The following is a 16046-nucleotide window of genomic DNA, read 5'->3' as shown; positions in this document are numbered from 1 at the left end:
TGGTTCAATACAGTTAGGGTATGTCGAAAAACTCCCATCTCATTTTCTCCTTCAACTTCAATCCCTTTGGCTCAGTTTTTGCAACAGTCTTAACATTAAAGGGACACTTTGCCCAAAAATTTAAATTCTGTCATTAATTACTCACCCTTGTGTCTTTCCAAAACCGTAAGTCCTTTGTTCACCTTTGGAACACAAATTCATAATTTTTGGATGAAATCCAAGAGCTTTCTGACCCTGCATAGACAGCAACGCTTCATAAAATTGTGGTTCAACCGCTGATGTCACATGGACTATTTTAACAATGTCCTTTTTACCTCTCTGGGCCTTTAAAATGTCTGTCTATGCTGTCTATGCAAAGTCAGAAAGCTCTTAGATTTCATCAAAAATATCCTAATTTGTGTTCAGAAGATGAACGAAGGACTTGAGTGGGTGAGTAAGTATTTTTTTTATTTTTGGATGAGCTATCCCTTTAAGTGCAGTTATCAGAACAACTTTATGGAGCATCACAACTCCAATTTATCAGTTTTGATAAAAGTATTGTGCAAACTGTAGGCGGTTATACTTACTGATTTGCAAACACGGGCCAAAACACATCAAATTTGCTTAGAAGAATAAGAAATTTAAAATCTGGTATAAACAAGAAACAAATTGTTCACACTATAAAAAATAGCTTTAACTCTAAAGCCCTAAAACACAACACAATGCAATGTACAATTCAAAATATGGGTAAAAATAACTGTCAAAGAGGTTAAAAATCTTAACTTAAAATCAATCTCATTTGGAAATTGAGCGAAATCGATTGAGAAAAACTTTTCTTTTTGAATCCCATGGCAGAAAGAAAGTCATACAGTTTTGAAATTACATTAAGGTGAGTAAACGATGACAAATGTATAATTTTCAGGTAAATGGCCTTTAATACTGTCATGTTTCATATCATTATAGATTTCATGTTCCTCTGTAGTTCAAAAATCCCATGAGGTATAAACATTTAGCCTGTCAACACAACACTCATCAGTCATTTATACTTTCAGATCACAGCTGTTGTTCACGTTACACCCTGAGGGTGGCGAATGTGTTTCTGTGTTATTATAACTCAAAACAACTTTTTATCCCATCGCTGTAAAAGGCAGTTTTTTGTATAATCTATATAACAGTAGTTTGGGGGAAATACAGAGACTGGGGAAAGTGACGAACCACATCATGCAAACAGGACACAGGCAAAACCTCCAGGTGCATCCTACAAGAAATGGCTAAATAACATTGTGCTTAAGTCTGAGGACAAGAACGTGCAAGTACACACACAAAGGAATTTACTTCTTAACTTCTATGGATCTCATTTCAAGTCCATTATCTAAGGGACAATGCGTAAGTTTTCCTTACGGTTCCTATAAACACACATGCTCTCTCCACAGCCCAGTGGGAGAACTGAGAAGTGAATAAGAGTGAATACAATAAGAGGCCACATCAAAGGTCTGTATGAATGACAGAGATTGTGGACTGAACCTAATGTGAGGAAGGTTTTTGTATTAAAGCAGTTTTGAGTGTGTATATGTGTTTGCATCTGTCATTTTTGATCACACACCCTATATTAAGTTTCACATAAAAAAGAGATTAAGATCATCAATAATAAAAATAGCACAAGACAAGTTTCCTCAAGTACTGAAGTATAGAAAAGTAGGGTAGTTTCAAATGGTGTGTTCAAGTCGTATTTACAATTTAGGAAAATTCTAATACGTTAATCCAATACATTAATTTATTGCAAAAAATTGCATTACAAAATGAAGAATAAAGAATGTGCCTCAGGGTTGTTTTTTAAAGTTTTATCCCATTTAAGAATGTGCTGCAAAATGAATTGTTATTTTATTGAAATTGTACAATAGCATTAATAAGCGTAACGGATTAACGAAAGAGAAAAAAAGGTGAACGGAGACATGGGTTTGTGCATTAGTTGCTGATTAGAATTTAAAATGTGAGCATTTCACTCAAAAGTGAAAGGCAAATGAATCAAAGACTTTAGATATACCACCTACATTACTTGTGGATGCAAGAAAGCGCAACACGCAATATGGTGAAATAAGTCCTGTCTTCTAAATAAAAGTTAGAAGCTCTAGATGCCATAGGCCCTGTCCCAAATCACACTAAACCCTTGTGGTCCTCCTCTAAATATACACTTTCCTGATGTAATGCCATTAGTCTGCTGCGGAGATTGCTTCAGATGTACGTAAACATCCTTCTGAAAGTTAAAATGACAAATCGGACACGCGCATCTGGCGGCCATTGCGAGTCCCAAAGACTGCAAGTACACATGAAGCGTCCCATTTGGCACAGGGCCAAAGAAACTCTAAGTGTTCTGAGACATGTGATTAGGACTGCACATGCGCACTTTCGCCATAGGACTTGGTCACAGAGGGAACAGACTTTCCTTGAAAACAGGGTTTCCAGGTTTTCACAACAAAACTCACCCAATTGCTACTCAAAACTAGCCCAAAAGCAGCCCATGTGAAAACACATGACATAGCATTTAGAAAAAAATAGTGGGAATTTTAATTTCATGCCTAAGAACCCAGCAGGCACCGGACCAGACATCAATATAATGTCAGGCTGACGCTGGACCCCACGTTGACAGCGTTGCCAAGTCTCCTGTTTTCCCGCATAATTGGGCTACTTTAACCAAAGTCCCTTTAAGGCAGGGGTGCCCAAACTCAGTCCTGGAGGGCCGGTGTCCTACAAAGTTTAGCTGTAGCCTTAATTACACACCCCTGAAGCAGCTAATCAAGCTCTTACTAGGCATACTAGAAACTTCCCAGCAGGTGAGTTGAGGCAAGTTGGAACTAAACTCTGCAGGACGCCGGCTCTCCAGGACCGAGTTTGGGCACCCCTGCTTTAAGACAAGTCATTTCACAAGTCGGCGGCCATCTTTGAAATGCCTCTCTGGCACGCAAGTGCATCTCCTATCTCTTTGAATGGCGAAACATCGAATTCTCCAAAACTGTTCACCAAGCTTAAATTTCATATTTGAAATCACCAATGAAATATGACAGTAACCGCTTCATAAAAGTTGTTTCTTTTCCTCAAATAGCCTTTGGGATTGGCTCATGTCCGCGGGTTAAAGCGACCCCAAAAATGTGATATTTATCCACTGGAATACAAATTTTACCAGGGGTACTCTGCCAAAAAATGCATATTTTACCCTGTGGAATGCGATTTTTAACAGGGGACCCCCTCTAATGGCAATTGGGCTAGTTTTGGGCTAGTTTTGAGTAGCAATTGGGTGGGTTTTGTTGTAAAAACCTGGCAACTCTGGACGTTAAGACTGAAAATCGGGTTGACATCAGTATTTGACACTGACTAAACGTTGGATTTTGGTTATACAACCAAAACAACAAAATATCAACGTCAGCTGACGTCCTATTGGACATCAAATTAACTTTGACAACAACCGAAATTTAACCAAATATCAACGTCTTATGACACCGTGTGCTTGCTTGGAAGCTTTAAACAAGATTTGAAGATTGAATTTTAAAAAAAAAAGTTTGTTCACATTTACCTTCACCACGAAGGCAGACGTGACCTGACAGAGTTATTAAATGAGCGACTTTAGTTTTGGTTCAACTCTAATAAAAGCCGAGAGGAGGTCGCGTTATTCGAGCTGGCCGTGTCGTTCTAACTTAAATGTGCAATCTCATTGTTATCAGAGGTTTGATTGAAGTCTGAGTCATTTCTATGCAGCAGCGCAAAACCAAAGTGACGGCGCGGCATTCCTTCGAGAGGCCCCGCGGGCACGGAGTAAGCGCTCCGCCGTACAGTCTACCAACGCCAATTAGCACGTTACCCTCGCTCAGATGCACGCTCGACTCAACTCACATTCACCTCGCTGCGGAATTCACCTGCACTCAGGCGTCCTTATTTACTACGCTCGCATTTCTATTGTTTTAAAGGGACAGCTCGCCTGAAAATGAAAGTTGGGTCATGTCGAATATCTTTCTTCATTGGAGCACAAAACGTGTGCTTGGGCATAATGACAGACTCATTCGTTATTCACTTAGCTTATACGGAGAAAAAAGATTCAAGAAAAGTGATGACACGCGCTGAGTAATCTCATTTTGTATTTACAGAGGAAAGTAGTTTTGGGGAAAGTAAGCAATGACAGAACTTTCATTTTCGGTGTACTATAAAAACACGGCAATAGGCCTGAGAGAAAAGGACAGAAATATATGTTTTTATTATTGATTATGTTGCAAAAGGGAGACGTTGTCACAACAGTAGAAACTTTTAGAACGCGTGACGCGCGTTCTAACAATTCCATGATGTCAACGAAATGGTTTTAATATAACAAAAAATATTATTTACTTCATGTCCTCTATAGGCATATTCAGAAAGTTCACCTTTCTCTGGAAAATTATTGTTTTTAGTTACTATTACCGACTTTTATTATTTTAATGTGTAAGGAAAGACTTCTTTTTGTACGCTGCATCCTTACCTAACATCTGGATTTTCATGAGAACGTGGAATAATCTTGGAATAATCGATTTTTGGTCGAACGAATAGAAATTAGTTTGAAAATGAGTATAAAACACTAAAGAACTCGGACCGGTATTGCAGGAAAATGAGCAATAAATATCACAAACTTCCTCACGCTTACATAATCACTTATAAGAGAAGCTTTCAGCACGCTTCAGCCATGCATGCTCGATAACCGCACTATTCCATGCATTAACAACACGAAATTAAATACATTGTAGTTACTTATAGAATCTACGGGTTAAAGTAACTAAAATGTAACTAAGTTTGAGCAAGTAGTTTATATCAGCAGACATGTGCCGTCATGCTGCACTTGAACTCTCCCCGACAACGCGCACTAACGCTCCATGCAGAAGAGGTATGAAACTTACCTGTCTCTGGAAAAGTAGTGTTATTACAAAAACGCTGAGACTGAAAGTGCTGTTAGAGTAGTCCACTGCCAAGGTGCCGAGGAGGTATGTCACACTAATCTTTGCTGGTACACACGCCTTTAAACCCTTAGTGTGAATATGTAAATAGAGTCTCGTTCACAAGGTCCGCTCGGTCTTTCGCCTCTACGCTCAGGCGTGACTTTTCCCGGGCCTCGAATCGTACTCCCACTGAATAAAAGCTACTTTTACTTCCTACTTTTTAACCCTTTCTCGTGATGAGATTGGAATATGCCATGCACATGTTCTGTTTCATTCTTTTTTTGTGCTAGCAAATACAGTTTATAGCGATGCGTTAGAATTTGCCAAAGTAATGTTATATTTTATATGCTGATACAAACTGTACAAGCCTAATTTTGAAAAAAAAAGAAATTAATCAGCTACTTTTTGCGACGAAACCAATATTCACGTATGTTCTCTTTTACGGTAATTTAATGAATGCATACAAACATCCAGGTTTTCACTGCGCTACAAAATTTCATGATCACATGTGCTCAGGGCGCTCATTTATGGGGATGACGAAAGTGTGATTGTTAAATCGTTGGATGAATGAATAGCGGAAGTGTGGAAGCTGATGTGACAGTTTAGGGTATCAACAGCGGAGCTGCACAGAAACAATGTTGCAGTTACATTTCACGAATGATACATTACCCGACAGTGTCAGCACTGACTTTCAGAATCTGAATAAGTTCAGTGAACAGGTAGGAATCTAGTATGCTGCGAACGGAAAGTATGAACTGTGATGCTAATATAGGCGTTTAGTGTATTTGTGATCAACAGTTTTTGTGTATAATTTAATTGCATGTAAACAAACTGGTCAATCTATCATCTCGCCTTCAAAAAAAAGTCGCCTGATGTGTCACATAGTCTGCATAAAGTGTAGTCACGTGAGATTACCATAACACTTAGCATTAGCACGACTAACCTGGGCTTTTTGAGTAATGTAGAGATTTCAGGCGTAAAACGAGGTCACAGTATAGAACATATGTACTGTATTTTGACAGGTCATAAAATTATATCATGCAGTTTTGTCCTCTATGCAAATCTGTCTTATTTCAGCTTTCTTTTTTCAGTAGGATTGATAACAGGCACTCCTATTGTTTTGCCTTGAATGTTTAAGGAAATAGCTTGACCTTTTTTTATAAATATAATGAACCTTATCAAGTAACATGAAGTATTTATACTTCTGTGTGTGTATGAGAGAGAGAGAGAGCACTGCCATACTGCCAGTAATGTTTGAACATACTTAACAGAATGTCTGTTTCATGTGACTTTTAAATTTTATATATATGGGTCAAAGACGTTAAGATGTCCATATCAAAAGAAATGTACAGTGATTTTATGTCCATAGAAAGCACATTAAATGCAAGTAAAGTGTCTTCTTTTAAGGTTTTAAGTTTTTGGAGAGTAAAATGTCAAAATTTAGTTGAAATAATGTTGCATTGTCATTCAGTGTAATACAACATTTATGTAAAAATTCAAACAACATGCTTATTCTGACTTGTTCATATTAAAATATAGAAGAATAAGGAAGCATATTGAATTTTATTGTAGAATTGTAAAAAAAAAAATGTATAATTACAACTAATTAGTATTTGGGGTGAAAGTAATTTGTCTTTTAATATGTCATAAATTGCATAAACAATCCTGACAGGATTGTTACACTGAAAGACATTTTAGTGGGTGTCTTCTGTAAATTAGGGAAATTTTTTTTTTAATTTTTTTGCTCAGAAAAAAAAAAAAAAAAAAAAAACAGAAATGCAGTTAAATTAAAAATAACTTTTTTTTTTTTTTTTTGAAAAACAACAACCATTTAAAGCAGTATTACACCCCTTTTTCATCTTTTATATATATATATATATATATGTATAGATAGATAGATAGATGATAGATAGATATAGATATATATGTATAGATAGATAGATATAGATATATATAATCTTTTGCTAATAATTAGTTTATTTTATTGTATTTATTATGTAATATGTTTATGTCTTTAAACGAATGATAAACTAATAAAATAAATAATATAAATTTATAAATTTAAATTTATATAAAATACATTTTTATTTAATTTTATTGTATGTATGTATTTATTATTTATTTATTTTATTTTATTTTTTTGCAAAGCTAATATTTAAATATTTTTAAACAGATGAAAAACTCAGGAAGTGCAGCCAACAAGATCCTTGAATTCTTGGGAACTCATTTAATACTGTTTAAAAGCATCCAAATATATCTAAATATATGGGGTAGCTTTGACTGGTTGTGTGCAATTATCTGCATGTCTCTCTGCTACTTTAAAGGGGGTCTGTATTGATATATCCTAATTTCTGCTGTTCACCTAGATAGTACACATATGCAAAATCCGTTCAAAGCCAATTACTCAACTTTACTTTTTGCTCCCATTGCAGCAGTTTGTGAGTCTAACAGAAATCTTATACCAGTTCCTTCTAGAACCCAAAGAGGTAAGTGAATGCTCAAATATTACATGGAAAGCCATTTCTGTGTGTTAAATCTTTGCCAGGAATTGCATGAAAGGATAAAATATGTACCTTGAATGCAATGCAAGTCACTTTGAATAAAAGTGTAAGCCAAATGCATGAAAAAAAGAGTTTCACCCAAAACTGAAAGTTTACTCACCCCCAGACCATCCAAGATTGAGATAAGTTTGTTTCTTCATCAGAACAGATTTGGAGAAATATAGAATTACATCACTTGCCCACCAATGGATCATCTGCAGTCCAAAATAGCTGATAAAAACATTACAAGAATCCACAAGTAATGCACTCCAATCCATCAAATAATGCCTTGTGACGTGAAAAGCTGGGTGTTTGTAAGAAACAAATCCATCCTTTAGACATTTTTTAACTTCAAATCATTTCTTCCAGCTAAAATACAAATCCAGTATGCATAATATTGCTTTCTCTTTTGTGAATGTTGCTTTTCATTTGTGAATGTTTTTCGTGATAACTTTAAAAATATGTAGCTAACAGGATTTACACACAAATAAATGTTGCATATTGCGCTTTCTCCTCATCAGTCAGAGCGGTTCTTGCGTCAGCTGACGGAGTTTGCTGGAGAGAATGGGATGAGTGCGGGACCACTGAGGGCTCTGATGAAGAGTGTCCTTCTTCTACCTCACGGTAAAACCTTCAGGACCCTCATCTTGAACAAACCGCGCACCTTTATCTGAAATATCACTGATGAATAATGCAGTCCCTTTCCCCTCGTGATAACATCACATGTAGACGTTTGGCCTGACCCCAGCACTGATCTAAATACGCTATGATCCTAATCTCACTGAGTGATTGTTCAGTTTATTTTACACCAAATTGCTGCATTATGCGCCTAGGGGATCCTAACATATGCAAATAGTCCTTGTAGCAGATTGCCCTGGGGAATCTGGACCTAATGTCACATGTAGACTGGCCGACCCTACCAATCAACATTGGTATGCTACTACATTTGCATGCAATGAATATCCTGCTGCCTGTACTTTTAGACATTAGAATGAAGAGGAGAGAACCAAATTACTAATCATACTGATGGGGCGCAATTATGGGGGAAAAAAGTGGTGGTGTACAGAGATGTAAAAAACATACAGGCCGTATTTAAAAACCTAGTGAGCTGCCTGTGTATTGCACCCTCGATTTAAAGACCATTTCAAAAGATAACTTAAATCTAAAATCTAATTTCACTGTACTTCAAAACATGCTGCTATACGATTATGATGAAAATAAAAAAAAACACCTAATATAGATGATATAGTCGCCTCTAATTCATTAGTGAAAAAGTGGAGTCATTGGACAAGTGGAGCACAATGCTTATTTCCTTATTAAGGCGTATAAGCATAATCAAAATTTCAGTCTTACTTTAGTTTCTATGTCTACGGCTCCATGATTTCCGCGATGCGGAAAACGCAAATGGAATTGCAGAATCCAGTCATAAAGATGGAATTTACTGTATAACACAGAACGTAACAGAATTGTATATCAACGTACATCATTAAATCAAAAGTGTGTCTGTGTGAATGAATGACGCAGACGCGTGATTTCGTTTACTACACAAATTTTTAAACCACTGCCGCCACAAAATATGAGTACACTGTAAAAAATAAAAAACACAATTTGTTGAGTCAGCTTAAAATAATTTGTTACCCTGCTGTCTTAAAATTAAGTTCAGTCAACTAAAATAAGTTTAGTCAACTTAGTTGTACTAAGTAATAACTTACATATTTGTGTTTGCTAAACTTGGCAACTCAAATATCTAAGTTGTCACTTAGTATAATTTACCATTTCAAGTTGAATAAATTTCTTTTGAGTTGACTGAACTTAAAATTTTAAGGCAGCCAGGTTAAAAAACTATTTTAAGTTGACTCAACAAATTGTTTTTTACAGTGTACATGAACACAAAGTAATCTCTAAAACTGCTCTGAGAGTCACTTCATGAGCATTTTACCATTTCTTTGAAGGTAAAACTATTATATCATATATACAAACAGAGACCGTCTTCACAGCAGCTCGTCAAAATAAACGTTCAGTTTAACTTGACTGTGACAGAAATATAACTTAATTTAATGATATTACTACTGCCAAAAATATTATTAAACCATGATCTTTAAAGGAATTTTTACCAGTAAAATGATTTATCAGAATATATTTAGCACAAAACAGAATTTGGAGAATTTGGTAGAAATAAAACTGAATTTGGGGGTTGGGGGGGTCATATTTCATAGGGCTGTAAAAATGTCATTTTTGTTAAACTTTTAATAAACTGCTTTTTAATATTGTAAGTTTCATGATATCAAATAATTAGATATGCTTTTCGGTGAATAAAATTTAATGTACCATTAAAACAGTTCATTTGAAATAAGGGGAAAAGTAAAACAGATTTCATACGTAAATTCCGCAAAAAAAACGGTTGCCAGAATTTTACTGTAAAAAACAGTAGCAGTGTTTTAAGCTTTTTTGTTTGTTTGTTTGTTTTAACTTAAATTTACATTTAAATACTATAATTTCATGAACTGATATAATGTTAATATACCAACCTGTTGAAGTACTGAAATGTTTTGTACCTTTGTAATACACTGATAACCACCAGAAGCAGGTGGTGATGAAAAAGTCACAGCAGCTTTTAAATATTAACGTATATGGAACGTGCACAGTGTCATTCACACAAACACTAAACACCATCATGGTAACACACATTAAACAGTCATTTAACAACATTAAATGTAACATACAACCATAATGTACAAAACTGATAAGAAAAAAACTAAGAAGAAACAGTAATTTTAACAGAAAATTAAATTTAAAATCTATCACAGGAAATTCTGGGAATGTAAATTTACGGTTATTCACTGTAAATTATGCATTCTTTTTCCAAAAACAGTAGACTACCGTAAAAGTACATGTAGTGTCTAATACAGTTTTTTACTGTAGGGGAACTTACCGTTAACCATTTAACAGTTTTTTAGTATAGCATTTTTACAGTCTTTTACTGTTAAATTCACAGTCATTTTTTACAATGTAGGGCCCTAAATATCTTTTTCAGTCTATTTCCTTCCACTACTTGCTGCTTTCCTTTCCACCCTCACTAAAGCCTTTACTAGGTTCATATGGAATAATAAGCAACTTTTGTAAAACAGACCACCCAGCTCGGGTCGATATTGAGAAAGACGAATTTACTCAGCACAAGTTAAAGTACTTAAAAATCCACCTTAACCCCTTTCTCAGTAGTACTCTATTAGTCTGGCATGAGGCCCATTCCTTTTTGGAGGAGACTATATCCATTTCTCGTTTTTCGCCAATATGGGTCAACATCAGCTTTCCCTGGAATAAATTATATGGGATTTAAAAAATGGCTGCTGAAGGGAATCTGTATGTTAAAAAAATTATATGAAGGAGGTACACTCCTTTTCTCAAAATATACTCTACCGCAAAAGCACTTCAATAAATATCTTCAAATTAGGAGTTACGTATATTCCAAAATAAAAACATACTCATAACCTCACCTCTCTACTTTAGAACAAATTACTCTAAATCACATGAATAATGGAGGAATGCTTTCCTTGTTTTACAAGACATTACTGGCTGGATCAAAGGAGAGCTCCAAGGCATACCTCTCAGCATGGTAAAGAGATCTCCAGGTGGAGATCAATGTGGAGAAGTGGGAGCACGCCTGCCTTTTTAATTCAAACTTAATCTATATAGAATAGTACAATACAAATGGATGTTTAGGACATATATTACCCCATTTAAACTGAATAGGATTAATCCTAACATCCCGGGCAATTGTATAAAATGCAATGATGAAAACTTTTCATTGTATGTGGCAATGTAGAGAGTTGCAGGTGTTCTGGAACGATGTTCTTAATGTGGTTTCTGAAATGAATGGAGAAAAAATCCCTTTGGAACTTAAACTGTTTATTACATATATATCATAAAAGTTTCTGTAAATGCAAACATACAGAATCTTATAGATTTTAGTTTATTACAAGCCACTTGCTTTAGTATGGGAAAACGGGTTAAACCGCATGTAAGTAGAGGTAAAGCAGAGGCTTTTAAAAAGATACTTATTTTGTTAAAAGCTATATAAAGTTGTGATGACTGTCATTTGAGATTAGACATAAAAATCATTTTTTATTTTATTAATTTTAAAGGGTATGTTATACTATAATTCAACTTGTGTATATAAACATTTTATATTTATTTATTTATTTATTTAATATTATTATTTTATATGTATTTTAATTGCTTAATTAGTGGGTTTTTTTTTTTATTGGGATGGAAAAAAAATATTCTGTAACAATATGTACACTACCAGTCAAAAGAGTTTTAATGTTTTTTTTAAAGAAGTTTCTTCTGCTCACCAAGCATGCATTTATTTGATCCAAAATATAGCAAAAGCAGTAATATTGTGAATATTTCTACTATTCAAAATAACTGCTATTTGATTATATTTTAAAATGTAATTTATTCATGTGATCAAAGCTAAATTTCAGCATCATTACTCCAGTCTTTACTGTCACACGGTCCTTCAGAAATCATTCTAATATGTTGATTTGCCGTTCAAGAAACATTTATTACTATTATTATTATCAATAATAATAATAGTAATAAATAAAGTTGGGCTGGGGGAGGGGGGATAATAGAAATGAATACTTTTATTTAGCAAAAATGGTTTAAATTGATCAAAAGTGATGATAAAGACATTTATATTGTCACAGAACATTTCTATTTCAGATAAATGCTGTTCTTCTAAACTGTCTATTCATCAAAGAAACCTGAAAACTTTCAAAATAATAATAATAAAAATAATAATAATAAAATAATAAATGTTTTTCAGAATATTAGAATGATTTCTGAAGGATCATCTGAGTGGAGTAATGATGCTAAAAATTCAGCTTTGAAATCACAGGAATAAATTACATTATTTAAAATGTATTCAATTAGAAAACTGTTCCTTTAAAAAGTAAAAATATTTAAAAATGGTACTGTTTTGCTGTACTTTGGATCAAACAAATGCAGACTTGGTAAACAGAAGAGACTTCTTTAAGAAACATTAAAAATCTGACTGTTCAAAAACCTTTGACTGCTAGTGTTGTTTTATATTCTGTTTTGTTCATGGGGTTCTATAACAAAATGAACAAAAACAGAAGTGGGGAAAAAAGAACAGTTATAATATCCATATAGAAACATGTAAATGTCTTCTTTTCTTCTCAGGTGCTTTAAAAAGAAACCTAACAGCTGAACAGGTGAAGGCAGACTTGCTCTCATTAGGTACCATCTTTCTTCACACCCATCATTTGTACACATTTGATTATTTGTCATAGGTCAATATTTAACAGTGTGAACAACTGCTTAATTACAGGATTAAATGAGGACAAGGCCAGTCATTTCTCTGACCAGGTTTGTCTTAAAATAGTTATTTTGGTGTTTTAGTTGTTTCCATGTGTTTGCGGATGGGCATGACTAAGACTCAGCATGATTGCATCTTCCATTTATTTCAGTGGAAAATCCACTACCCTGTTTTGTCCAGACTGGCAGTGGGACAGACACTAATGGTCAATCAGCTTGTTGACATGGAGTGGAAATTTGGTGGTAAGCAATGGATAAACATCAGTAAATATATATGTGACCCTGGACCACAAAAGTCGCTGGGGTATATTTGTAGCAATAGCCAAAAATACATTGTATGGGTCAAAATGATCGATTTTTGTTTTATGCCAGAAATCATTAGGATATTAAGTAAATATCATGTTCCATGAAGATATTTTGTAAAATTCCTCCTGTAAATATATCAAAACTTAATTTTTGATTAATAATATACATTGTTAAGAACTTTAAAGGCGATTTTCTCAATATTTTTATTTTTTGCACCCTCAGATTCCAGATTTTTAAATAGTTGTATGTCAGCCAAAAATTGTTCTATCACAGCAAACCATACTGTACCATCATTGGAAAGCTTATTTATTCAGCTTTCAGATGATGTATATATCTCAATTTGGAAAAATTGACCCTTATGACTGGTTTTGTGGTCCAGGGTCACATATTTCTACAGTATATATATTCACCTACATATATATAATTATATATTATCTACAGTGCAAATTAGAATATAAATAATTGTATTAAATAATATGTAATTTAAATGCATATTTCTTTACAGTTACTGTTGGTACAAGTGAGCTGCAAAAAACTGGAAACATTTTTCTACAGGTAAACCTCTTTAATTATTTAAAAATCAAAGCAAGTATTCATTAAGATACATGATTTTAAGCGTACATTTACCTTTTACATGATTCTAAAACTTTGTGCGCTACACAACTTTTGTAGAAAATAAGTCAGTTCAAGTCTGCATATTTTTGGGTAGTAAAATTGTATATCTCAAACTTTCAAATATTTAACCCATGTCTTAAAGGGATAGTTCATCCAAAAATGAAAGTTCTGTCATTAATTACTTGCCTTCATGTCGTTCCAAACCCGTAAGACTATTTTGGACTATTTTAACGATGTCCTTACTACTTTTTTGGGCGTTAAATGTGTAGTTGCATTGCTGTTTATGCAGGGTCAGAAAGCTCTCAGATTTCATCAAAAATATCGTAATTTGGGTCTCAATATGAGCATAGGTCTTACAGTTTTAAATTTTCCCTTTCTTCTCACAGCTAAAACTGGTGATCAGAAAAGGAAACAAGACAGAAAATGTGTACATGGGTAAGTTAACTTCAATTCCATTGTCTAAGTTGTAACATGCTGTATATGATTCAGCGTTTTCATTATACATTTGATGTAATTTTGTTTGTATCTCTCCATACAGAGCTGACTTTACCACAGTTCTATAACTTTCTTCATGAGATGGAGCGCGCCAAAGCCAGTATGGATTGTTTCAGTTAACTGAGATCCTTGTAATCGAAGTTTGCCTTATTGCCTATTGATCAGTAAACAGTTATAATGAAGTTTCCACACTCACAAAAAGTTTCAAGAAGAAATGTAATAATTATAATTCACTAATTTTATTCAGTTATGTGATTGTTTGTGTTCTTGTACATGTGTGTGTGGTTTTTTTGGGGTTTTTTTTTTGGGACAAAGATTACATTCCACTTTGACACTCTTTATTGATGATCTGTTTATTAAACCTTTAAAGGAGAAGTTTACTTCCAGAACAAAGATTTACAGATAATGTACTCACCCTGTTGTCATCCAAGATGTTAATGTCTTTCTTTCTTCAGTCGTAAAGAAATATTTTTTTGAGAAAAACATTTTAGCATTTTGCTCCATATAGTGGACTTCTATGGTGGAACTTCCAAAATACAGTTTAAATGCGGCTTCAAACGCTCCCAAATGCGGTTGTAAACGATCCCAGCCGAGGAAGAAGGGTCTTACCTAGCGAAACTATTGGTTATTTTCATAAAAATAATACAATTTCTGTACTTTTTAATGTCAAACGCTCATCTTGTCTTACTCTGCCTGAACTCTGTTTTTTTCCGGTTCATGACAGGTTAGTGTATGTCGAAAAACTCCCATCTCATGTTCTCCCTCAACTTCAAAATTGTCCTATATTGTTGTTTTACCTTTTTTGTTAAGGGTGTTTGATCTTCTTTGCATGTTCACTTTGCAAAGACTGGGTCGGTACTTCTGCAGCGATGTAGGATGATTTTGAAATTATTTTTGAAGTTGAGGGAGAAAATACGATTGGAGTTTTTCGACAAACCCTGTCTTGAGCCAGAATACACAGAGTTCAGGGAGAGAAAGGCAAAACGAGCAATTGAGAATAAGAAGTATTTGAATTGTAGTTTTTAAATGAAAATAACCGATCACTAGATAAAACCCTTCTTCCTCGGCTGGGATTGTTTACAACTGCATTTGTAATTGTTTGAAGCCGCATTTAAACTGCATTTTTGAAGTTCATTTTGGGGCACCATAGAAGTCCATTATATGGAGAAAAATGCTGAAATGTTTTCCTTAAAAAAAACATAATTTCATTACAACTGAAGAAAGAAAGACATGAACATCTTGGATGACAAGGGGGTGAGTACATTATCTGTAAATTTCTGAAAGTGGACTCCTTTAATGCATTTCCTCTTCTTTGTTCACTAATAAATGTAATATATTTAAAATAATAAGCCACCACTTAAGACATTTTTGAATGTAATTATCAACCAGGTTTTTTTCCTAAATTTGTAATAACTTTTTAATTAATAGTAATAAAATTAGGAAATTTTGACTACTGCTGCTAGTAGGTCTACAGAAACATATTCGTTTTTCTGTCAGTAAATATTTGAAAAGTGTTCACCTTCATCAAAGGCTGTCATGCTTTACACAGACTGATGTAATAAATGAACTCTGTGTTGAATATGAGTTCCCTATTAGAAGGTATTTGGGTCCTGGAGCTACTTAATATCAAGACTGGCAATATCAAAGAACACACCCATAGGCTGTGTAGATAAATCATCAATTGATTTGTCCTTACACATGTCCTTGTTTTCCTCTCTTTGAGCTGTAATGCTTCCGTTCCTTTCATTCTGAGAAATCTGGTTCATTGTCTCATTTTCATACTCCAATTTTCTCAATTATTGACTGACACTCTTCTGCC

The 16046-nt window shown here is 34.3% G+C and overlaps 2 protein-coding genes across 3 annotated transcripts in view; one reads left to right on the top strand and one right to left on the bottom strand.

Moving 5' to 3' along the window:
* The window catches only part of dnmt3bb.1 (DNA (cytosine-5-)-methyltransferase 3 beta, duplicate b.1), a 48924-nt gene extending 43504 nt beyond the window's left edge, over positions 1–5420 (bottom strand). Inside the window, exon 1 of one of the 2 annotated variants that reach the window (XM_051095836.1) lies at positions 4893–5420. The gene's annotated coding sequence lies outside the window, so the exon portion shown is untranslated. The remainder of the gene's footprint in view (positions 1–4892) is intronic. The other variant, XM_051095835.1, reaches the window with a different exon arrangement.
* A 65-nt stretch (positions 5421–5485) lies between these two features.
* On the top strand, positions 5486–15806 carry commd7 (COMM domain containing 7). Its single transcript, XM_051095837.1, has 9 exons — positions 5486–5650; positions 7364–7417; positions 7993–8095; positions 12677–12733; positions 12825–12862; positions 12964–13054; positions 13623–13672; positions 14119–14167; positions 14271–15806. The coding sequence occupies exons 1-9, from the start codon at positions 5567–5569 to the stop codon at positions 14345–14347; spliced, it is 603 nt and encodes a 200-aa protein (XP_050951794.1). The 5' UTR covers positions 5486–5566; the 3' UTR covers positions 14348–15806.
* Positions 15807–16046: the final 240 nt, after the last annotated feature.

The sequence above is a fragment of the Labeo rohita genome, chromosome 23 (assembly GCF_022985175.1).
Source record: "Labeo rohita strain BAU-BD-2019 chromosome 23, IGBB_LRoh.1.0, whole genome shotgun sequence".
NCBI lineage: Eukaryota > Metazoa > Chordata > Actinopteri > Cypriniformes > Cyprinidae > Labeo > Labeo rohita.
Note: the sequence above shows the minus strand (reverse complement) of the source record. Positions and strands in the feature narration are given on the sequence as shown.